Source organism: Sinohyriopsis cumingii, chromosome 4 (assembly GCF_028554795.1).
Source record: "Sinohyriopsis cumingii isolate HCF-2022 chromosome 4, ASM2855479v2, whole genome shotgun sequence".
Taxonomy (NCBI): Eukaryota; Metazoa; Mollusca; class Bivalvia; order Unionida; family Unionidae; genus Sinohyriopsis; species Sinohyriopsis cumingii.
The window spans coordinates 118113890-118140716 of NC_142964.1; the positions used below are offsets into that span (position 1 = coordinate 118113890).

Consider the following 26827-nt stretch of genomic DNA (forward strand, 5'->3'; position numbering starts at 1 on the left):
TTACAAACCAGGAGTATTCGCTTTAACCGAACAGTGTCAAACCCTTACATGATTCCATTAGAAGTCATACGTATACCCTAACCCAAAGACTTCTATATAACGTATGTTGTAAATTAGACAGCCCAACATGTCTATCAACCGCACATCTGCGTGGTTTCTCTTCATCCACTTTCCGTACAGTCAGCAGTTCACGCCGTAAAATTATACACATAACCCCTAGCAAAGGGAACTACTTTTACTACGCCACCTTAGGCCAGTCGAATCATAATTTCGAGCCACATTTCGCCTGTAAAATTGCATTACATTTCCCACCATGGCGACATAAACGGTATCTGCTGAGTCCCTTCTTCTTTATTCCATTGTGTAAATTACCAGATTCCAACCATAAATACTGCATCTGCAGTCACACCACCAATGTACACCACTCGATTTTTAGTGACTAAGGAACGACAGGGACACTCATGCGGCTCTGACCTGAAATCACCAAAGGTATACCATGGCATCATGGAAACTCACTAACTCTTCACTCCGTGACGTGTGCTCCTAGCAATTGGCTAATTCGTTCGGGCTAACAAATATTTCCACTGGACCGAGTTCCAATAATAATAAAAAAGAATAATCACAAAAATCTAAGACTTCCTTAAAACGAGGGCGCTATAAACCAAACGCGCATACTCCAAATTTATTACAGGAGTTTTAACAGTATTCGTCATATCGCTATAATGCCTGCAGTCTCAGTTTATACTGATGTCCAGCACTGTTGCATCATGCCGCAGACATGTAGCATCTTGTCCCACCCAGTCACATTATCCTGTCACCAGGCCGACTTGTACTACACCAACCGCTTAATACTGAGCACCTAACGAGGCAGTCGCTAGTACAATATATATGTCTTTGGTAGTACATTAAGGATACGAGACGCTTTAACTAATGTTTGTTCGTTTGATTCTAAATGTAAATGCCATTATTAATATAACGCTTTCTCAGAATGACGAATTGGTAGTGATTTATTTGTATTAAATACTAAATGTAATTCCTTCCAAAGTTTGGTAATATCATTATTTACTTGCCTTGATATATATGCTCTCTTGCCCTTTTTCCGAAGCTTTATCCTTTAACTATCAACACACCTAATTTATTGCTGTTGTACTATATACTTTTTTTCCATTTATAATTACAAATACACACCAGAAGTTGGTTTTTGCAGATATATTTTATCAAATTGTCTAACAACTGACTAAAAGTCCCCTAGACGTGACAGCAAAGCTTGAACTGTGTAAGTTTTGAAAAGTTAAATTTAAGTGATATTTGTAGCTTAAACAAAGAAGTGTTCATGCAAAAATAATGAAACAAATTCAAGTTAAATTTCCAGTTTGTGCTGCTGCTGTATTTATGTACTTGTCATTTGCAGCATTTTTCCTTTTCACCAATGGAATAGTTAGCGTACGTCACTTTGAAACCTTGAGAAACGTTCCTAAGGGAAAAGAAACTGTCTAAAATCAACAACTTCAATGGCTACTTTTAAGCAATCATTTTTATTGGCTCATAATATCTGTAACGGTAAAACATAAGACAATATATTGAAAAATGAACGCTAATTTATAAATATAAAGTTTCGCAAACACAAACCTTTTTCTGTTCTATTTGTTTGTCTTGTCTGTGGTTTGTATTTGCCTTTGAAAAAGGCTCATTAAACAGTCGAAAGCGCTCAGGCTAGGTAGATACTAGTTTCTCACTGCTCGTTGTCAGTTTATTGCATATATATATATATATATATATATATATATATATATATATATATATATATATATATATATATATATATATATATATATATATATTGGCACGTTTGCTAGGCCCCAGCATTGAGTCATGTATAAGCTACAATCTACCTGTCATGGGAATATTACCGCGGCCTTGTGTTTCATCTCTAAACGTTGCTGCGGTGTTAGTGTTGAACTCTTACGCTAGGATACCATGACCTGCCAGAGACCAGAAATTTAAGTTGACCAACAGGACCGGTCGCATCACTTAACAAAGGCTTGCCGTTATCACTGCTATATGTTAAAAGTTAGTTCAAGGTTCAAAAGGAAGTCCACAGGGTAAAAGAATCGTGTTCTTATCCGTTCCAACATTGACAGACAGCGAGAGGGACGTTGTCGGCTAAGTATGATGGATCGATCCACAGCGATATCCAATCAAAAATTGAGATAGAATGCGTGATTACAATTCAAACCCGAATGATACCTTTCGAACTCGTAAGATTAATTCAGTATTCGCCTGAAAGGATTGCAGATCAATAGGGTTTACTCGAAAGAAAGAAGCCACTCGTAATCTGGTAGCATAACTTAGAGGTAGATTCTAAGGAAAGACAAAGCTTCGAAAAGGAAGCTTTTTGGAGGACAGAGAACTTCCGGTTCCGTTGAGTCCCAAGTCTTCAAGAGTTGGAGACGGAACTGAGACAGTAGCCGAGACAGTCGAAGTCGACAGAAGTGTAGTCGTTGGAAAGTGTGGAGGAGGAGGAGAAGGAGTCTAGAGAAAGTAGAGAAGGAGGAGGTAAAGGAATTTGGAGGAAAGTCGGGGAGGGAGAGGAGAAAGAATTGGGAGAAATAGGAGAGAGAACGGATACAATAGATGAGTAGAAATACAAGGACAGGTGGAAATCAATCTCACTGCTGATCAAAGTGATGCAATAATGCTAATTAAAGGGTCAAGCGGAAGGAGTGTAACTGGAAATTTGAGTCATTTGATTATTGAATTGTTCTTAAATTGTTATTCATTAAAATTTCAACCTTTATGTATATTTAACCATCTAACCCTCGGTATTGCTAACTGGAGGCTCGGAGCTTTACATCTATCTTTCACTAAAGTTAACTTCAAACAAAAAAGAGCCTGGTTTGGACTTCTGTAATAGTTTGAATAAAATATTGGGAGCACCCCACTCCAACCATATACTTTGTCACATACCTACATACATGCATGCATGCATGCATACATGCATGCATGCATGCATGCATACATACATACACACATATATATATATATATATATATATATATATATATATATATATATATATATATATATATATATATATATATATATATATATATATATATATATATATATATATATGATATATATATATATGGTCTAAGGTTGACATTGCCCGGGGTGGGAGTGGGAGACAAGCGCCCCAATCCTCCAAAATGCCCCATACGGCCTGCGTCTCTTACTGCCTCTGTCAACTAAAATCCAGCTCCTGGCCTTCGCGAGTGGCTTAGATTTGAAGCCCGGCAGACCATGTTTTCTACTAACAGGAGAAGGGGTGAAGGCGGCCCACTGGCGCCTTAAAACCAGTTGCTTCGGGTAGATGAGACTCGTAAACCTTGGATGGTAGCTCATCTAGGAGAAGGAAAACTCCGATTCCAAACCTTTGCTGCCTTGTGGCTATACCCACTCATGGGAAAGGCTAAGGGAGTAAACCCCGACAGAAAATCCGGAGATGGAGTCCCTAAGGCGGTATGACATTGACTTCAACGTCATTCCGGCAACTCCTGCGACGCCGTTGGTGCCAAGCTGTATCGGCATTCGTCGTTCCCTTGGGCACACCAGCTGCGTGGAGAGGGGGGATCTGCTGCATGGGCAACAGCTGATTCTCCATACCACCCTGCCCAGGCTTCATAGCTCCACTGGAGAGGACACTCCAGCGTCGTCGTACGGCGTCAGCACAACACGAGAAGTAGCAGTTTACCGGTTCTAAGTCAAAGCTCGATTGGCTTAGAGCTTGGCGCCAGGGGTTACTTCTGACGGTGGGAGAGATCATCAGGTCTCACTGGACAGCTACCGCCCGCCTCAAGCTGGGCAGCCCCCAGTCAGTAAGGTGCTGCCCGCCATGGCCTGCCTGCTTCACTGGGTGCGTGGAGCTTAGAGAACCATCTCGACAAGTGGGCCACAAAACTCTGCACCAGGAAAGACTAAAAGAAGAAACAAAAAGACTCCAACTCTTCGTTTTGCAACCTGGAACATCAGGACCATGTGTCCTGGATTGACCACTGACCTACAGCAGATCGACGATGCACGGAAGACTGCCGTCATTGACAGAGAACTCTCCCGACTGAACATCGACATTGCCTGCCTCCAGGAGACCCGACTGGCTGACAGCGGCACCATCAGGGAAGCCAATTACACATTCTTTTGGCAGGGGAAGCCCTTGGATGAACCTAGGCAGCATGGTGTAGGCTTTGCCGTCAAGAACACGCTAATCGCCTTCATTGAACCTCCATCATCACGTACTGAGAGAATCCTTGCCCTCCGGCTGTCAACATCCTTAGGCCCGGTCAACATCTTCAGTGTGTATGCCCCAACCCTCAACTCCACCTACGAGGAGAAAGACAAGTTTTATGAGGCTCTGGATCAGGCAATATCCAGTATCCCCAACAATGAAAGCCTTTACTTACTAGGAGACTTCAATGCTAGAGTGGGAGCTGACCATGAGGCCTGGTCCACCTGTTTCGGCTTTTACGGAAGGGGTAAGATCAACGAGAATGGTCAGCGACTGCTGGAGATGTGCTGCTCCCACAGCCTATGTGTGACAAACACTTTCTTCAAATGCAAGGAGATCCACCAGGTGTCATGGAGACACCCACGTTCACGCCACTGGCACCAGCTAGACCTCGTCATCACCAGGCGTGCAGAACTGGCCAGTGTCCTCCTTACCCGCAGCTACCACAGTGCCGATTGTGACACGGACCATTCCCTCGTGGCCAGCAAGGTGCGAATATTACCCAAGAAGCTGCACCACGCCAAGAATCGGGGCATCACCCACGTATCAACACCTGCTGTGCAAGCAACCCAGAGAAAACACAGCAGTTCATCAGCAAACTGAAGGAAGCCCTCACCAAAGTGACACCTGATGACACCATTGATTCCAAGTGGTCCCATATCCGTGACTCTGTGTACAATTCAGCCATCACAGCTTACGGAAGAGAAAGCGAAAGAATGTCGACTGGTATGAGGCAAACTGGGAGGAGATGGAGCCCGTGACTGAGGCAAAGAGGAAAGCCCTCCTGGCATACAAGGCTGCACCTAGCCCCAGAACACTACAAGCCCTCAGGATTGCAAGGAATAACGCCCAGAAGACCGCCCGCCGCTGTGCCAACACCTACTGGCTGAACCTTTGCAACAGTATACAGAGAGCTGCTGACACCGGGGATACAAGAGGAATGTATGAGGGTATCAAAAAGGCGACAGACCCCCCCAGCTACAAGACCGCCTCCCTCAAGTCCAAGACGGGCGAAGTCATCACAGACCAGGGGAAACAACTGCAGCGATGGGTTGAGCACTATCTCGAGCTATATGCAACCCAAAACAATGTCACTGGAACTGCCCTGGACGCCATTCCAGACCTGCCTGTCATGGAGGAGCTAGACACACAGCCCACCCTGGAAGAGCTCGGAAAAGCCATCGATTGCCTTGCCTGTGGGAAGGCTCCTGGAAGCGACGGCATTCCGCCTGAAGTCCTCAAGAGCGGAAAACCAGCACTGCTCCAGACCCTACACACACTCCTCTGCCTTTGCTGGGAACAGGGATACATCCCACAGGACATGCGTGACGCCAACATCGTCACTTTGTACAAAAACAAAGGAGACCGTAGCGACTGCAACAACTATCGGGGCATCTCCCTCCTCAGCATCGTCGGAAAGGCCTTTGCCCATGTTGCCTTGGCACGCTTGCAGATCCTAGCCTTCCGCGTCTACCCAGAATCCCAGTGTGGATTTCGAGCCGGCAGGTCAACTGTAGACATGATCTTCTCACTACGTCAGCTGCAGGAGAAGTGTCGTGAGCAGCGGATGCCCCTCTACATTGCCTTCATAGACCTGACGAAGGCGTTTGACATGGTTAGTCGGAGTGGACTCTTCAGACTCCTGCAGAAGATCGGCTGCCCCCCACGTCTGCTTGCTGTCATTATGTCGTTCCACGAGAACATGCACAACACAGTGTGCTTCAATGGCGCAACATCTGAAGCATTCCCAGTCGTTAGCGGAGTCAAACAAGGCTGTGTCCTTGCACCGACGCTCTTTGCCATCTTCTTCTCCATGCTTCTCCAGTACGCATTCAAGGACTGCAGCGAGGGAGTGTACATCCATATCAGGGCTGACGACAAGCTGTTCAACATCGCCCGTCTCCGTGCTAAGACTAAAGTCACAGAGGTACTCATCCGTGAATTGCTCTTTGCCGACGATGCAGCCTTGACATCACACACGGAAGATGGACTTCAGCAGCTGGTATGCTGCCTCTTCCATGCATGTAAGGAATTTGGACTGACCATCAGTTTGAAGAAAACAAATGTCATGGCACAGGACACAGACTCCCCTCCCTCTGTCTCCATCGATGGGTACAATTTGGAAGTTGTCGAGAACTTCACATACCTCGGGTCTAACATCTCCAGCTCACTCTCCATTGATTCTGAGGTGGGCGGCAGGATTGCCAAGGCAGCAGCAGTGATGTCCAGACTTAACCAGAGGGTCTGGAACAACCCCAACCTCACAGAGAAGACCAAACTGCGTGTCTACCAAGCGTGCGTGCTCAGCTCACTTCTCTACAGCAGCGAAACATGGACCACCTATGCAAGACACGAGAGGAAACTCAACAGCTTCCACCTGAGATGTCTGCGGCGCATTCTGCACATCCAGTGGCAGGACAAAGTACCCAACACAGAGGTTCTAGAACGCGCCAACATGAACAGCATGTTCTCCATACTCAGCGAGAGGCGCCTTCGCTGGCTCGGCCATGTCAAGAGAATGGACCCAGGTCGCATTCCCAAGGACCTGTTATATGGGGAGTTAGCAGAAGGTGCACGACCAACTGGACGACCACATCTGCGCTACAAAGATGTCTGCAAGAAGGATATGAAGGCAGCAAACATCAATGTCAACGACTGGGAGAGCTGTGCAAACAACCGTTCCAGCTGGCGTCTAGCTGTCAGGCAAGGAGTTCAAAACGCAGAGGAAAAGAGAAGAATAAAGCAAGCTGAAAAGAGAGCTAAAAAGAAGGATAAGCAAAAGCGTACTTTGGAGCTATGCCATCGTCTCTCGTAGACGGACGGATGCCAAGAAAAAAAAACATATATATATATATATATATATATATATATATATATATATATATATATATATATATATATATATATATATATATATATATGGGGGTGAGGTTGGGGCTAACATTTTCAGTTGTTGCAGAATTCATTTCTTATTGAAGGTAATGGGTGTGGTGGAGGGAAGTTGGTCAGTTCTTATCAAAATCAAACGTCTGGGCGCATCATATATAAGTGCTAGTGTGAAATACATATCTTATCATATTAATAATTATAAGAATCCGAAATACATATCTCATCATATTAATAATTATAAGATCCGAAATACATGTCTTCCGTGAGCTCACCCATCTAATAAATTGCAATTATATATGTTCCTTCAGTCAGCGGTGCATTTAATCAAAAGAGAGCACGTACATATTTGTACACTTGTGTAGATCTAAGTGACTAATTGTTTTCCAATGTGCCATCGTGTTGTTAACAGGTGCTTATGCTGAAGACGCTGTGTCAACCAGACCTCACTACCGCTATGAAAATGTTTAGGGCGAGAAAGAAAAACAAAAGGCCAGTAAAATTTGCTCCAAGACACATTTATTAAGAATCAATCAAGAAATTAATCGTATTCAGAATATTTAGATATTGTACATATCAATTTGTCTTATGCCAAATAGTGGCATTTTCTGCTGAACCTGGACGACTTTATATTTTTTTCTAGCCCGGCGAATAGAAACATCCACGTATACAATTATTTTCATACAAATTTTTTTTGTATAAAATGAAGTCAGATTTATCTAGTGTACGCCTGTTAAAATTACTGCCTATTTTATAGGCAAACATTGCTGTTATAATTCGTCATTCTCTGCACTTGTCTTGTTTTAAACATGTATGATTTGCCATAAAAGCTGAATCTATAAACAGTGTCAATTGTATTCCCGAAAAAACTTAATTAATTTCCTTTCAAATTTGAAACATAGTATGGATTCATTCTGAATAAGAATTAATTTCATATAAAAATGTTGAGCTATGTTTTAGGAAGAAGGCTTTTATTAATAAGAAAATGATGTATGAAATGACCTGTTTTTGATTAAATACTATATTACGCAGCAGCCAGCTCCCATTTGTGTTCACGGTGTACCGAAAGCATATGGTTATACAAAAACATAAGCCATACGGTGATAAAAGCACTTTATAATAGAATCCTGAGGCAAACACTGTAAAGTGATGAAGATAAATGGATTGGATAATTAGCCAGGAGCTGTATGAACGGATCTGAATTCATTTGTTAAGTACTTTAACCCCACTGTAACTTCGCCAGCTACTCTCACACAGTGAGCGGTAGTTGTAAAGTTGCTCCTGCTAAATTCTCTGATGTTTTCTGGTAGATTTTTGAGAGGTATTTCGTAATGATGTGCTTTTGTTAAAGAATGCAGACCTGTTTTATCACTCATGTTAATGTATTGTCACGCCATGCGGTTTTCCGTGTCAATATTACGTTCATTCGTTGAAATGTCTGTCATAATGCGTATCTCATTATCATTATAGTATATATGAAGTAGGTATAAGAAATAAGGAAAGCACTGAACATTATTTGAGATAAATGAAAAAATGGTAACATGTAAAGTTAGGCTTTTAGAGACGGTGTTATGATATTGTAGCAAATCTAGGGTATGTGATATTTGTATTTACGTCTCTGTCTGTAGGACTTTAGTGATTTTTGGTGAATCGGTGCTAGGAAGATATTTCTCAGCTAGTGTAATTAGCTAATTGCTTAGACCAGACGTAATAATGTACACTATTTACGAGACTATATGGTAGCATAGAAAAGTTTCGTAAAGTGGACACTCCCTAATTTATTAACATAGGGAATTCTCTAGACATTTTTGGTATATGAAAAGGCTTACTTAAAAGTCATACAAATGTGAAACAAAAGAAAAACCAGTGTAAGTGTGAAATTATTAGAGTGTCGTGATGTGTGATCATTAGGTGATTGAAGAAAAACGTGTTTTAAGTGTTTGCGCGTTTAATAACTATCAGTTGACAACGATTGTTCTCCTGATGTCGAAAGAAATAAAGGAAATATAGCCAGACTCACGTACAAGTTGTTTGATTTACTTGGTAGTGAGACTCCTTCCATGTAACAAAATAGTCATAAAAAACTTAAATTAAATTATCACCAGTGCTATAAACCGACAATAAAATAAAATTAAATTAATTCTTAAGGAATACATTTATGTTTTCACCACATATTCTGAACTTAAATGTAACTAGCAGTACTTGGAAAGTAATTCAGAATTTCGCCATTGTAATTCATATCAGATGCTTACAGTTTGATAACTACATACCAAACATTGATCGTAAAGAACTGAAATAATCTTATCATATAGCCCTATTGAATTTCATACTAAAATTTGAACAAACTTTTCAAAAAATGAAAAGAAATCCAAACGTCGTAAATTATGAGAGCATATTTTGGCATGCACAACATATTACCATGCTTGCAAATCCTAAAATATATTTAATTTCAGTTTCATATATGATTGTTTCAAGTTATTGTGAAATTTAAACAAAATAAGTTATGTACATAACTAAATCTCCTAAAGTATTACAACTTCCTCCAGTGAAGAATTAGTCAGAATCAAAATGTATCTTTCCCTTTCTTTTCATGCAAAGATCTAAACAAATGGAGCAAGAAGTTCAGGACTTGTACGTCGAGTCCACGATAAAAGCACTGACATAACAGTGTTACCTTAAGCGAGCATGTAGCGGAATAGTTTGTATTTGCTTCATAATGATCTCTCCAAAGTATCAAGAAAATCCATCAAGTGGCTTAGCAAAAATAAGCAGATGAAAGATGGCAGCAAGCGTGCCCGGGAATGACGAATCGTCGTAAGTAAGAGCAAAATGACTCAAGGGGCCTAGGAAATGCAAAATCAAATATAACAACTTTAACGAAGACCTAAACGCAATTTTTCTTTAACTGTGCTCTTGATCCTAGAGTCAGTTGGGTTGCCAGCATGTCGCAGAATGAATTATTTTAGTTTCCTAATGAGCATGAACAACATCTAACAACGAGTTTAGGAAAGATATGCACATCGAAGTTTTTAATCAATACCTTAAGAAACTGTTGATGCAGCCGTCGCCGCCGTAGATGTAATTTCTATATCTCGCATTCCATGTAACGTAGACCTCAAAAAATAGTCATTGATAAAATACGGTCATATCACAGTTTCTACTCTTATTTCATTAGAGGAGTCCCCTTTATTAGATTGGGTTTTTTGGTTGGGGCTGTCCTTTTGAACATAAGGGTAGTTTCGAGCATTTTCTATCCCTGAAGTGAAAGAGTACTTCCTTGTTGGAGACTGTCTTTCTCGTGTTTATAAATAAATTATTACTGTGTATATTAAAATAGTACAATTGTGTACCAGGCACGTACGCTGTAAATTGAATGTTGTGCCCGACAACATTGGACTGTCATTCGTACCATGATGCAAAGACAAAGTTATACTATAAAAGAAGAACAGTGTATCCGTCTCCCAAGAAGCAAAAGAAGATAAGCACGATCAAAATGTATTTGTATCGATATCGTGGCCCATTTCCGTTTCTGCGCATGCATAGTGGTGATGGTGGTGATGGGGGCTGTTTAAAAAAATGCATTCTCTGAAGGGTAAAATGACAAAACTTTGCTTCATAAAGATTGATCTTACATATTTCATGCAGGTCTTTTTTCAGTCCCACACTGAATTTGTTGCGTCTATGTAGATTCATCGGACACTTAATTGAGTCGGCTCAAAAAAGATTTGCGCACATTTTCATTATCGATTTTAGTAGCTATAATTATGGACGATGACTCAATGAGCTGTTTAACAAATTCGTCGTAAAGATTGCTTTGAATTTTTCTATCCGATTTAAAATGTGGAACATTAAGGTTATTTTTAAAGTAAAAAGGTCGAAAATCGGAATTTTTCTTTTGATCTCTTTCTTCTTGATAGATGAATGGAAAGATGAATAGATACATTTGGTAAAAACAGCATTTGCATAAAACAAATTATTCAGCCCCAAATTTATCAATGCACATGACAAATTATATGTTTGTTGACGAGCAGACATGTGGATAGGTTTCACACTACGTATTCTAATGGCATGATGCGCAAATTGTTAATGGATTCTACTTAAACACTTTACAAATATAGATAAATATCATATGGCTTTAGTTATCTTGCTATTGTTTAAATGAAAGTTTTATTATTTGATAGAGGAAAAAATGGGCATAGATTGGACAAGGCAATATTCTTATACTGTCAGGTGGTCAGTAAAATTAGAAATTTTAATCTATACTTTTTGTAAAGTAGCCTCCTTTGATCCTCCCTCAAGCCCGGGAGCCGCGGTTGTTAAGTTAACAGAGCGGCTGACTCAGAATCGAAACTTCACAACGGGTCTACTGAGAAGATCTGCCATCGGGAAAGGGACTCGGCTCCTATTTCCTCAAAGATGTAGCCAATAATTTGTTAAAAGTGCCGTTTTAACCATCCCACCATCTCGACTCCCCCATGACAAACAAGTCGTACGTTATACAGAAATGATCACTGCCTAGATACCAACTTGTCTGACAGCGCTGAAACTGTTGCTAGGTATTTATACTAGTGAGAGGAGCGTAGTCGACAGGTCGCTAAACCCTAGGTTTGGCATGACCAAATCAAATGAACATGTTCTGCTGTTTTGGTGTCATTAACGACGTGAATGATAATAGCGACAAACTTCAAAATTGTTCTACCTAAACCTTTATGCTTATATCGACGTTTGAGGACCATTCTTTTTCAGAAAGTAGTGATAGCAGGTAAGCAGTGTAAACGACAACTGAAAAAAAGCATTGACATTTATTTGTGGCATTTATAATTCTTTACATCGCCACGAGATTTCTAAATGTGTTAATATTTATTAACAATGTTGCTTATTTTATTTTTTCAACCTTTTGCTTATTTTATATGTTTTAAGTGGTGCCAGTCCTATTATGTCCACCGGATGTTTCGAAACCCATAACAAAATCAATCAAAACCCCGAACACTCTCATGAACAGGGTACAAGTCTAGTACGTGTACGATATGATGGCAGAACAAGTACAAACCTATTTATATCAGTGCAATATTCATTAATATCAACTTGACCCCGTTCTACTTTCGTTTGGTCAGACATTTTAAGGGCAATTCTTTGGCTACATAGACACAGTATACAATAAAGGGAATATCAAACCCACAGCTTTCCTATGATACCATTCCTATGCTATTGCTACAGCTAGAAACGGGCATAAAATTCTATGACAGAGATACTCTTCTTGGGGAACAAAACCTCTGCCATTTTATAGAGTGTATACTGTAAAGGAACTAAATGCGTTTTCAAAATCCATTCATTACTGAGTATGACTAATACTAAACGTTATCATGCCATACTGAACATTATGTGTGGATTTCAGAGGTCAGACAATCGCATTAAATAGGTGTGAATAATACTTGTATTATGCCAGCTTCAAATTCGTTTTGGGAGAATGCAGCTTTAGTATCAATTTACTAATAGTTCCCAGAAAATCTCCACAGCACACAAAATATTACTATTGCTTGTTATCTATGCCAAGATATCTCTTAGCATTGCGATTGGCAAAAAGCTAAAGAAACTTACATTTGCATATCCTTCTGGCCACTTCTATTGAAACTCCATTGAGCGACATGAAGTCCTCTCTGACAAACAGATGGTTTCTTACAGGGCTGCTTACAATCGCGTCCAGTGTTTTCAAGACGATTCCACGTCCCACTGCTATAACAATTATTATTATCCCCTCCTCCTTAGCCTTTGAGGCCACTTCTATTGCCTTAACGTTGTCTTGAGACTGTCCATCTGTCATCAGAACTATGGCTTTTGTAGAATTTTGACGAGCACCAAAAGTAGGTTGTAGCATCCTGTGTACGCCGAATTCTAGGGCAGCCCCCGAGTTTGTCCTGTAACCGCCCATATGTTGAATAGCCATAACTGAAATATCAATGTCCTGCATCCGGTAAAAATCTCTAAGGTTGAACTGAGGCCAGGGACGTTGAGCGTACGTTGCTATGGCAATGCGGGTCTCATTTTCTCCAGGCCCCACTTGAAATCTCTTGATGATATCCAACACAAACCTGAGCTGGGCTTCGAAGTGGGGTCTCCATATGCTGCGAGACGTGTCAACCAGAAATATGACGTCATTTGGCTTGCCTGGGCACGTGGACCCTGCAAGAAATGCAACAGGAAAATAAGACTAAGGAAAATCGAAATGGCTCAGTCGATCGTGGGCTATATGTGAGTCGCATTAAATTATTAAGTACGATAGAACTAGTTGCCTATCCCTTCCCCCTTACCTACTGGGTTAACTTGAGTGGGGTTAGCATGCGTATCCTCATTTTCTTTATGGGTTTTGAACATTCAGATGCTTTGGCAATCTTTTTTGGTGGTGGGTAGGTAGTGGTGTCGAAATTGATTTTTTTTTATTTTTGGGTATTGAACTATCCACTACACATTCAGCTTTTTCGGTCTTTCCTCTGTTTGCTCGTGTCTTATTAAACAGGGAAACGTATAAACTATATCAGCCAAATGAAGATAAGCTGACGATTGATAGCTAGAAATACATTTGTTGTTGGGATCCTATGACAACCAACAAGTGCTGTAATAAACAAATTATATCGACCTGCTCAGTACTTTATTACGTTAGATTAGCACCATAATTTAGTGTCACATATAAATTAGACCTTGTAAAAACGTTGATTTGTGAGACATGAAAGTGAGTCATCTATGAGTAGCGGGTATTTTCATGAGTAAATGAGTGTTGACACATCAAAAGCATCGAAAGAAAGATAGTATACGCCGTCTCTTTTGACACTTATAAAATATAGGCTGCACTGAACCAGACTGTCTGCATTCCCATGTAACTTATTCGTGATTGATGCTTATAAATTCTTTAACTGCACGAGCTATTATTATTTTCTGTTTCTCGACCATTCTTTACCAATTGAATAACACATGGGGTTTCTGCATTGCTTATGCACGACTGTTACATTATACGCATAGGTTTCAGCCATGAGAAGATCCCATGATTCACTTTCTATATGCCGACCTTCTAATATATTTTGTCGTTACCATTGCACATATGTATTGGATTCAAAATAGTATTGTAATACCCGGTTCTTGGCTCCTAGCAATGGACCATTTTTTTCTACTTAGAAGTGTTATTGTTATAAAATAAGACGTCTATGATGATTCTTTGACCATAAATTGACCATTTTCTGACTATAAAAAATTGGTGACCGTTCTTAGCTCAGACTCGGCAGACCTTCAATTAAACATATTGACTTTATTATAAAAAAATGAATGATGATGAGCAGCTTGAAAGAGATTATTATAATTGGTTAGAGGAACGAGCACGTGGACATGTGGAACCTGGGCGCAAGATCTCGAATGAAATACAATGATGATGATGATCAGCTTGAAAGAGATTGTTATAATTGGTTAGAGGAACGAGCACGTTGAATACTTGATCATGAGGAACTATTTGCGTGAGCTTGAAGATGCCGCACATGTGGAAACTGGGCGCCAGATTATAAGAGCTATCTCGATCGAATACAGCCGTAGATGCAATGATGATGTTGACGATGATACTTTTATGAAACGAGTAAACGAATTAATTGTGGAGGAATCTGAATATATTGAGGAAGCTCGGCTTTACAATGAAACTTATCAACTGTAAATTTTATGATATTTGTTTTCATATTTACATACCCTAATTGGTAAGATAGCAGTAATACAATTATAAATTATGTGAAACTCATTAATTAACTCATTACTGTTATATTTAGCCCCTTGAAGATAGGATCTAATCTTATCCAATATTTCTGTGTAAGTTGTACTTGCTATTTTGCAATAATTGCTTTTGATTTCTATATTTGGCTCTATTTGTCTTAATAGTGTTGATAAGATGATACCAATTCCTGAAATAATTAGCAAAAACGGATTTAAAGTTGCTGCACTGGTAACTATACCAGAATCTGTCAAAAATATTGGTAAATATATAGTTATTCATAATATGTTATTATAATATTTGTAACATTTTTTTATGCACAAATGTTTTTTTATGATAAAATTTGTAATATTTTATTAGTTCATCAACCTCTATTTTTGGTATATTTCCTGAAATATGGTCGAAATCAACAACATCCTTCATTTTATATAAAATCATGATACAATTTTTATGATAAAACTTCCATACGCTTTTATATAAAAATCAATTGTTTTTATGAGATTTACATTTGATGGATGATTTAAGAAATTTTTATATTCATCGTAAACAACTGATGAGGTATCCTTATATCTTTCGTCAGTTAATGCATCATTTGTTCTCAACCAAGTATATAAATTTATTTCGTTAAAAATAACTGATGGATGGTGGGTCAGCTATGAAATAATGTTCCACTACTAAACCATTTGTTCATATATTTGTAAACCCAATGTCAAACACGGAAATAGACCTGTCATGTTCTAGTTTATCAATATAACTTAATACTAACTTATTTCATCTAACGTATAATTATTATTATCGAAATGATGTCTTAAAATGGCATATAATGTTGCTAATCGTATATTTATCACCGTAAATATATTAGTTAGTTTGTTAGGTCCAATATAATTCATTTTAAGTAATAACTTTTTATATTTATCCGTGAACACGTTAGTGAGCTCGGGTACATAACCAAGCAATAATAATTGTTGACGACGCTCAATGTGAATTGGAACATCGTCCTCCTCGTCTATGCTGTAATATGTTGTATCAGCTGGCGCCATTAAATTTACTAGTGTAATTTCATCTAAAAGAAATTATTTTTCATCATCGCTTAATCCATCAAAGTATTTGTCTTTTCTTTAAATTATTTCGAGAGATTTATTTATAATATTAACATCTATATCCAAATAATTTGGCTTAAATAAAGGTAAAATTGAACTTAAGATAAGCTTTTAAGAGTACCTCTGAGCTAGATTTTAAATTAATGATTCTACTTAATGTTTGTTTGTCACGCTAAAACATACCTAGATGATTAAATATATATCGTTTAGAAAATATGTTGATTAATTTTTTTTATTTTTTTGTAAAACTGATTTATTATCATCTAATAATTTTCAAGATTTGAATGCTGTCCCTTTATTCTTCTTTCATCTCGTTGACATCCGCTGAAAGCTCGGGCTTTTATTAAATCCGATTAAATTATGGTCTCTACATGTTTTGTATTAAGCTTGAACGATATTTATTCATTGTATCCTCAGTTTGATTCTGTTCATCGATACATCTCTCGGATAACAATATTTAATGATTTCATCGTAATTATCCAGGAGCTCATTTAATTGAGTTCCTCTCACATTCATTACGCTGAAAACAACATTTACATACTCATTGGATTTTTCATCGTTTAAGAAATGATATTAAGAGTTTTTGATTCCTTTATACCTTTTATTGCCTGTGATTTATCACTATCGTCAAGAACTTGTAAATCTTTATAAGGATTAAATATGTTATCATAAAATTCCTTAGCAACTGTTATTACTGAAGCTTCCTTCAATATACATATTCATTAGATTAAACTTGATCGTCTAGCGTAAATATCTGAAATGCTGTTAATCCTGGAAATGGAGATTCAGCAATATTAACGTGCATTCTGAAATATAAATACTTTTGTCGTATTTACAGGTGAAATTTGAAGATGTTTAGAATTTTATATATATATATATATATATATATTCCGCGTTATTTAAATTCGTCCAATTTAAATTGTCGTTAGAAGCTTGCAAAATCCAGCTAAAATTCGGCCCGTTGAAGGATTTAACCTTCCACGTAACTGAAATTGCCATTTTGCAGCAGGATATGGACATTGTATTTGTAACCAAAAATGTGTCGTTTCTCTGTTGGTCGTCCATTCTATACCTCCTGCTACTGGACCAGTAAATAAACAAGCATTAGTATGATTATTTCCTGGGTATTGCTTCGATGTACTGGCAGAAAAGCCAACTTTATTATTTACGGAATCATTATTTTTTGTTCGTTTTAATCCAACGGTTAGAGAATCAACACAAGATTTATTTACCAGATCCGATGAAGCCGTTGGGTTTTTCGATGAAGTTAGTTTATTAACTCCCATACCTAAACTACCTGTCATTGTACCTCCTGATATAGGTAGCACCGCTAAATTAGCATCGTTAACGTACTTCTTATTCACCAGACCTAGTGCCGCCGTTTAGTTATATTATGAAGTTATTTGATAAACGCCCATATCTAAACTTCCTGTCATTGTACCTCCTGATGTACGTAGTAGCGCTAAATTAGCATCGCCAACGTACTTCTTATTTACCAGATCCGATTCCGCCGCTGGGCTATACGATGAAGTTATTTTATTAGCACCCATATCTAAACTACCTGTCATTGTACCTCCTGATATATGTAGTAGTGCTAAATTAGCCTCATCAACGTACTTTTTATTTACTAGATCTGATGCCGCTGTTGGAGTATATGATGAAGTTATACTATTAACGCCCATATTTAAACTTCCTGTCATTGTACATCCAATTATCTTAACGAAGTTGTCTTTGATAAATCTAACAATGCTAAGCCAATCATCATTGTTTAGAGGTGTGCTGCTTATCTGTGACTTTGTAATGACCCCCCCCCCCCCATTTTGTTGAACATGTAAGTAACCCACCAAATTTTATTTAGGTAACCAGATAAATCAACGCTTCTATTGCTAGACGACTAGCTGGATATTGTTCCAAATTTTGTATAGCTCATTGCTATAACAACAATGTTAACAAAATTTTGCATAACAATGTTATCGAACAATAATGTTAATAATGTTAACCATGTTGTAAAATAATGTTGCATGATAGTGTCAAAATCAAAAATACTAAAATTTTACACAGAAAGATCAATAAAATATAAACATGAAAATGATCTTCCCGATTGATTTACCTTATAGTTGGTCGAACAGGATCAGGCAAAATAAATCTTTTGCTAAATCTCTTACTTTATGATAGTTTAAATTATACAATTAATCCTGACCAATAAAAATATGAACTTTTAGGAGAATTTAATGAAAAACTACGAGATGAACTTGGAGCTGGGGAACATATTTGTATAATAAGACAACCCAAAAAACTAATTCCAATTAACAAATTTGATTCAACTGAGCATGCAATAATTGTATTTGATGATATTCTGTTAAACAACAATGAAATGAACAAAATTAATTCTTAATGTTCACTGTCACTGTCTAGTTTTTATCTGTTTAATAAAATTGCAAATGATACTACTAAGATCTTTCATTGTTGTATTGATAATCTTTTTATAAATTGTATGTTTCATGATGAAATAATTAAATAACTAAACAATTTATAGCAATTAGAGCAGCTTTAAAGGAAAACGTGAAACAAGCACGTCAAGAGCAACTTGCAGCAGAAGAACACGCAGCTAAAGTACTTATACCAGTAGCTGAGGCAATACTGGGCAAACAACCTGAAATGTCACCATTATCAGAGGAGGAACAAAAAAAAAAAAAAAAAAAAAAAAAACAACAGCGAGAGAAAGTTTACTTGGTTCGCTTGGCGAAAAATCGGACATGGAAAAAAAAAAATCGCGCGAGCACTCATTGTAAACAATGCTAACCCTGTAGCGATGCAGGCTGAATTTAACAGATTGATTATTGATCATTTGCTCTACAGCGAAGATTATTTGAGGTCTCAACTACTGAGATAAATTTTGGAAAAATCTGAGTAATTATCAGATGAGCAGCTAGCATTATCATAGGTTACTTTAAAATTTATGAGCCTCGAGGATAAGATAAATTATTACAGAAGAGCAGCTCGAGTAAAAATAACTGGAGATGAATATGATGAATTTTTAAAGACAATTGGTACAACTGACAACTATCTTAATGTTATTTTTAACTGGGAAAAAGAAGCTAAAAATGACTTTTTAGATAATCTAAATAAAATGTTTAACAATGGAAATGATGCTAAGAAAGAATCACTAAAAGCTACAAATGATAATCAAATACCACACTTTTTAGATTCTATAAGAGATGGAATTAATGCTGGATTATTCTATAATAAACAGCGTAAAATGTTTTTAAAAGGAAGGAATCGGCAGGGGATGGAGTTTTAGAAGGTACCGTTTTCTTAATGAAGGTAAACGTGAAAGAAGTTTACCAAAACAGGGACAAGGAGTTCGAGTATTTACATAAAACGCTGAGATGGTTGATAGATTAATTGTATTAATATCATCAAAGGAAGGTGGAAACGCACGCACTGAAATAGTGAAATTATTGCTATTTTAGATTATCTCCGAGCAAACAATTTATTAACACCAGATGAATATAAGACTCTGTACACGGACCTAATCTAGCGATTTATTTAGCGATGTATCTATGTAGAAAGATTTAGTCTAACGATTTATATAAATGACAGTTTCAGCAACATTATTGCTTGAGTCATCATCACAATCAACAAATAATAGCGCAAATGTTTCTGTAATTCTCTAAATTATAATCGACAAATAGAATTTAATCCAAATTTAAATTACGAATTAGATTTAATTTCAGCAACAATATGGAACTCTATGGCAATATAAAAAGCAATGTAAACGATAATTTTACTTTTAAATCAGCTACTTGCACCTGGGTGACCCTTAATATTCCGTAAGGTGCTTATAACGTTACAAATCTTAATAAAACTATTAAGGAATTAATGGTAGGGGACATTGCTGATAGCTTTGAATTAACTCCAAAATACAATATACTAAGTTCAAGGATAACTTTAAGAAAAATAATTAACTTCTGGATTATATTTCAGCTACAAGCGTTGCATCATTACTTGGCTTTAGAAATAAACAATACGGCAGCAGCACCGAACGAAGTGTATATTATGATGGTGATTTACATGTTAATATAACAGAAGTAAATACGGTATTAATAAACTGCTCTATCATCAATGGCTCGTATTCATCAAAAGGAACTCAAAGTAGGAAATTTACAGATTTTCTCCTGATGTTCCGCCGGAATCACTCATGCAAATCAATCCAAAACAAAAAATGTATTATCCAATTAACTTTGAAAATCAAATAACAATTATTTCAATGCAACTTGCCGATCAATCGGGTCGACAGATCGATTAAACAACGAAGTCGTTACTTACTATTTACATGTGCGCTCAATTGTCTAACGATTTGAAAAATTTCGACAAGCGATTTATCTAACGATTTATCTAATAATTTATTTAACAATTTTTATAACAACGAACAGAAGCAAAATGAGCAGAGGAAGACAAATTGTGGGAGGACTTTTTGCGAGTTTTTTTTAACAAAGATAACGGAAAATATACCAGGATTAGCAAGGGGAGAAGCACCAATTTCAGCTGATGCATGGAAATCTTTTGCAACAGGAGCTGCTTCAGCCGCTGGAACAACAGTTGAGCAGAAAATTGCTGAGAAAATAAAAGGCCTATCGCAATGCGATGCGCTGTCACATGATGAAATAAAATAAGCAATTTCAGATATTGCACCAACTAAAGAAACGGAACCCGCGATGAGAGTGACTAGGAAAAATTATCATCACCTTGCGGTGAAGAAATAGTTTGTAATTTTGTTCAAAAAATGAGGACAAAAATTGATGTACCTTTAATTTAACAATTTTAATTTAGCAATTAACACTTTTATCTAACAATTAAAAATCTCATCTAACAATTAACAATTTTATCCAATAATATTAATAAGGGATGTCAGTTAAAAATTATTTAGATTTCAGCGAAGAACTTGATTTTGATAATGATGTAACATAATTTGAATACGTAGAGTATCTTGACGAAAACTCAAACGAACCAAATGAAACTGGAGTTAGAATATTTAATACAAGAGATCAGTATGTGTTTCTTTTACTTCACAAAGCAGTACTAGAAGTTCTTGGTCAAATAATGACTACCGCTAATCCACCAGTTGTAGTAGCTGATGGAACTGAAATTGCACTTATAAATAATGGTTAGAACTTGTTTAGAAGCGCGCATATCAACTTATTAATCAAACAGTTGAAGATATTGCAATGCATTTACAAGCTGCAAGCACAATTCTCAATGTTGTTGCCTTTAGCCATGATTATTCGAAATCTGTTGCAATGACTATGATGTGGAGTAAAGATACGAGAACTGGGGCAACTGCAACTCTTGAACTTCTTCAGAAAACTGTTGCAAACGGAGCCGATGCCACTGCCGATCTTGTAATAGTTAGAAATTATCTTATAGCAAACGCTAAAAGCTTCGGTATATTTTAGATCGAGCTCAACAAAATCATTACTTTGTTACTGATGGAGTAGCTGACGCACAGTTTGTAATGAACAGATTGGCACTTTTGATGCCATCAGTTAGTAAAACAATAGAATTTAAGTCACTGTTTAGCGTACACAACAAATATATATTTTCAACAAAATAAAATATATCAAACAGCAGTTCCCAATGCGATAGATTACATATGGCGTATCACATCAGCACCAAGCGAACAAATACCTAGGCAAATATTGTTCTATTTCAGCAAACGAATAGGCGTAATGACCAATTACAAAATAATGGAGTATTTTATCACGCTAACGTTAGGCGAATATTTGTCAGAATTAACTCAAAACGATATCCAGAGCGAGCTATTGAATGCAGTTTCTTAGATGGTACAGCAACAACTATAACAAGGATCAATATGAACCTCATGGAAGCAATGCATAATAATCAGGACGTCGACAGTGGATCTCAAATTACTATTGAGGAATTCCTTGTTCTTTATCAAACATTCAATTTAATGTTAGCAAGCCAAGCGAAAGAGCTATCAGATCAACATCAGATATTGAGGTAACATGGACATTTGGAGATCTCCCATGTGCACTTAATGCTTATGCGCTTCTTGTCAGCGACAGATTTATTACAAATGATGCTGTAGATGGTAGGATGAGCGTACATGTGATGCGTGTAAACATTTTATTTAACAATTGTTGCAAAATAATGAAAAGTAAATATAGTGAAGAAGAAATATATTTAACGCAAGGACAAATTAATAAAATAGCAGCGTCAATCATCGCCAAGCAGTGATCAGTTTCAATTAAAATTGACCCACTAGCGACAGGTAACAAAATACAATTATTGCTGACAAAGCAACAGGTAAATAGATTTAACAAGGGAAACCCGTTTTTTTAAAAATAAATTTAAATTCTATCTGAATCACAGATCAAGGAACACCGCGGTGGATTTCTAGGACCAACACTATCAGTTATAGCACGATCTATTTTACCAGTACTAGGAATATTTGGTGTTGCAGCAGCGTCAGCAATTTCTGGCGCAACTCAAAAAGCTGTAGTTAGTAGTGGAATCAAACAAACCTTTAGATAGACCATAAACTGTAATGGTGAACTGTAAAGGTAAACCGACCGTAAACAGGGTAAATTTTGTGTAAAGTATAACAATAATGCCAGCAAAATATAAAACAACGAGGAAAAAAAGACAACGTCGAGGCGAAAAAAGTCGACAGTGAAAAATGGCGGATTTATCTTAGCGCCATTTCTAGCGAAATGACCGTTAGTTTGCTACAAGACCTTCTAGGGAGAGGACGTGGATTAACGCTTCCGGGAATCGACGAATTTAAAACCATTAAGCAACTTTGATATTGTTGATAAATTAAATAAAGTATAAAAAATTCGTGGTGTTTATTCGAAGGATGAATTACCCAGCGTAGAACCTGGTGGTTCTTGTGTAATTAATATTCAAGATTTCGGCGATGGTTCAGATACTCATTGGGTTGCTATTCATGGTTATGATTTGATTTTATTCATTCGGACTTCCACCGAGTTAGGTAATAAAGGAATACATTTTTAAGAGATATAAAAAAAGAAATTATTCAACTAATCAATTACAACCAATTGGAATTTCAGCTTGCGGTTATTGCTATATTTTATTCATCAAGCAAGTGTCTGCGGGCTTGAATTTTATCTTACAATTTGATGCTCATCCTGCATCTAGTAACAACAATTTAGCTGTTGTAATGGCGAATAATTTTGTGCGAAATAATCGTATATACCAATTTCAGCTAAATATTGCCTTAAATGTAAAACAGAGACATTGAATAAAGATGAAGAAATAGTAAAAAATAAAATTAAAAAACAACGTTAAAAAGTGTTTGTGATGTTTGTGGTAGAAAAAAGATCGCATTCCTAAATCCATAGATAAAACTGGAGGATGCCACCCAATTTTTTAGACGATTGAACGGTCACCGGATTTTTTTGTAGACGATTCATATAATGATATGAAGCGGTGACAAGGATCTTTTCACTGAGCAAAATAAAATTGTTACATCCTGATGCGGGTGTGTTAAAAGAGATTATTGGCAAAACCTTTACGCGTACGGGTCATGGTGTTGATATTCACAATCTCATTGGAAAACTGCTAATACCAAAAAGAGGTTGGACACTTCCAGGGCATAAGTATACCAGTCCATATAGTCCTTTAGATGAACAACTTGATGAAAATGATACTCCACTTTCTGGACAAGAATCTTATAACGCTGTTGATGCTATAGCAATGAGACCTGATATTTGTTATCGTGATCTTGATAAAAATAATGTTACTAAACATGATTGTGATAAAGTTATGCTCGATGAACTTAGAGATATGAAACCAGCAAATCTAAGACAGCGAATTGATAGAAGGCTTGTTCAAGGATTAATTGGATCAAAATATAAACTCGGACTCTGAGAATCTGGTCTCATTAAGGAAGTTTTTGAATTACTCGCAACTGAGCTACATAAATCTAAAATGAAATGTTTTTATATTCCTTATAATTCCTTTATCATTTGCTTTATATAACTCATAAATTGGATGAGGTTGAAATTCGCTGGTCATTATACTCATATGAATTTATTTGTCTAATTTATTTTTTTCAATTTCTTTCAATTAAACGTAAATATGTTAATAATATGCTGAAATTACGCGACATTGCAAAGAAAAGTTTGCTGCGAGATCCAATAAAAATAGCTAAAGCTTTCGAGGGATATGATAATACTTATAAATGGGATGAAAAAAAATATTTTATAAAATTTTACGCCAACAAATCTTTTCACCTTTTAAAAACAATTGTATAAAAAAAAGATTTTAAAAAAACATAATAGCATAAAATTATAGTACAATATCATTATCGTTTTGTTCTAGAAAATTAATTTCTACGACGATAACTCTGTTCAAGAAACAGCTGATCCGTATACCACTACAAAATCAAGGAAAATTTTATTAGAAACAAATAGTCCATGGTTATGTGATGAAATACATCAGGAAATAAGCACAAAAATGAGGAATTTACATCATCAGGTTCGGGTTGGCATTTTGAATCAATATTAGAAATTTTAGTTCACACAATGAAATATGAGGTTTTAAAAGATAGCTCGTACATTGATCTGCCAAGTAAAATAATATTTTTAAAAAATCCTGTATCAACGTTAAAAACTATGACTATAAATGTTTTCAGTGGGCTATTATGTCAGCAGTGTTCCCAGATGGGAAAAACGCCGGTGGTGTTGATAAATATTTAAGTTATGTTAAAAAATTAAATTTTGCTGGAATTAAATTTCCTGTGGAAGAAAAGCAAATTCCAAAATTTGAAAAACAAAATAATATCTCAGCTAATGTATTTGGCCTTGATGATGGTGAAAATGTTTACCCAAGATATATTTCTGAAATAGCATCACAATCAACAATAAATTGGCTTTTACTAAACATTTTGATGGACTAATTAGTCGACACTACAATAAGGATAAAAATAAAAAGTATTTTTGTTATCGCTGTTTGTATAGTTGTACTAGTAAAGAAATACTAGAAATACATGTATCATATTGCAAATTAGTTCAACGAATAACAATATGAGATGAAAATAAAAAAAAATCATAAACATAAACTAAGGATTGCATTTGTTGTTTATGTAGATTTTGAATGTGTATTACAACGAGTATTAGGAGAAGAAAATGATCCTAATATGCCATGCACAAGAAAAATACAAAATCATATTCCCTGTGGAGTTGCATATAAAGTAGTTTGTTGTACAGGTCCTAGTTTATCAAAACCCATTAAATTATACCGAGGACGTAATCCAGCTGTTTGGTTCTTAAAGCAGTTAATTAAAGAAGTATACAATTTAACACAAGATTTCATCCATATCATTTTACATAATTTTCGAGGATATGATATTTATATTATTATTGAAGCTTAGGTGATCCTGAAATAATTTCTAAAATAAATCAATAAAGTTCATACCAAAATAATTTTGAAAAATATATGTCAGTTACTCTTGGAAAATACGTTTCATTGACAGTTTACAAGTTATGCAAACATCGTTATGTGAACTAGTTATATGGTTGTAAAGCATTAGTTAATTTAGAAAATTGTTTCGGCGATAAATCAAACTTATTTACGAGAAAAGGAATATTTCCGTACGATTATCTTGATAATTGGGTTAAATTTTATGAAACCTCTTTGCCAGATAAAGAAAAGGTTTATTCACATTTAAAAAATGAAAATATTACTGATGATGAATATGAATACGCCAAAAAGATTTGGAGATAATTTGATTGTAAAACGTTCGGTGATTATCAAGATTTGTACTTAAAAACTGATGTATTATTACTAGCTGACATTTGTGAAAGTTTTAGAATGTTAGTTATAATTATTATGGATTAGATCCATGTTGGTATTGTTCTGCACCATGTTTAGCTTGGGTTGCTTTGTTAAAATTCAGCAACGTTGTTAGAATTGTTAACGAATGTTGACATGTACAATTTTATTGAAAAAGGAAATGAGAGGTGGTAACAGCCTAATAACAAAATAGTTCTCTAAAGCAAATAACAAGCACATGAAAAAATACAATCCAGAACTACCATCAAAATATATAGTTTTTTACTATACAAATAATTTATATGGCTATACATTGTCTGAGTTAATGCCATTTGGAGGATTTAAGTAGATAACAATCGATCAATTTGTATTGGAAACTGAAAAAAATTATAGCTAATGTTTCATATTTTGTTGAAGTTGATACTGATTATCCCAATAAGCTGCATGATTTGCATAACGATTGCCCGTTTTGTACGGAGTCAATGATAATTGATTTTAGCATCTTATCTGATAAACAACGTGCAATCGTACCTGAACAATTAAATTATGCAGTTCATAAACTGGTGCCGAACTTAATAAACAAAACAAAATATGTTTTACATTATAAAGTTCTCAAACAAGCAATAGATGGAGGTTTAGTATTTAAGAAAGTTAATCGTGTTCTAAAATTTAACCAATCGCCGTGGACGAGGGATTACATAAATTTTAATACATTGAAAGGGGCTGCAGCAACAACCGAATTTGAAAAACATTTCTTCAAACTCATGAATAATTCAGTAATTGGAAAAACAATGAAAAATATAAGGACGCGAGTAAATATTGAAATAGTTAATGATATAGATCGACGAAATAAACTTATATCAGATGATAATTTCCTTGGCATGAAACTATTTAATGAAATTTCTTTTTGCAATACAGCGAATAAAAACAAATCTAAATCTAAATAAGCCTATTTACGTTGGAGTTGCTGTATTAGATTTATCAAAGTGGTTGATG

General features: G+C 36.3%; 1 protein-coding gene across 1 annotated transcript in view; it reads right to left on the minus strand.

Moving 5' to 3' along the window:
* LOC149801972 (collagen alpha-6(VI) chain-like) overlaps positions 1 to 26827 on the minus strand; it is a 136441-nt gene that overhangs the window by 68178 nt on the left and 41436 nt on the right. Inside the window, exon 3 of the mRNA XM_089956367.1 lies at positions 12770 to 13351. Coding sequence (XP_089812493.1) covers positions 12770 to 13351 — 582 coding nt within the window. The remainder of the gene's footprint in view (positions 1 to 12769; positions 13352 to 26827) is intronic.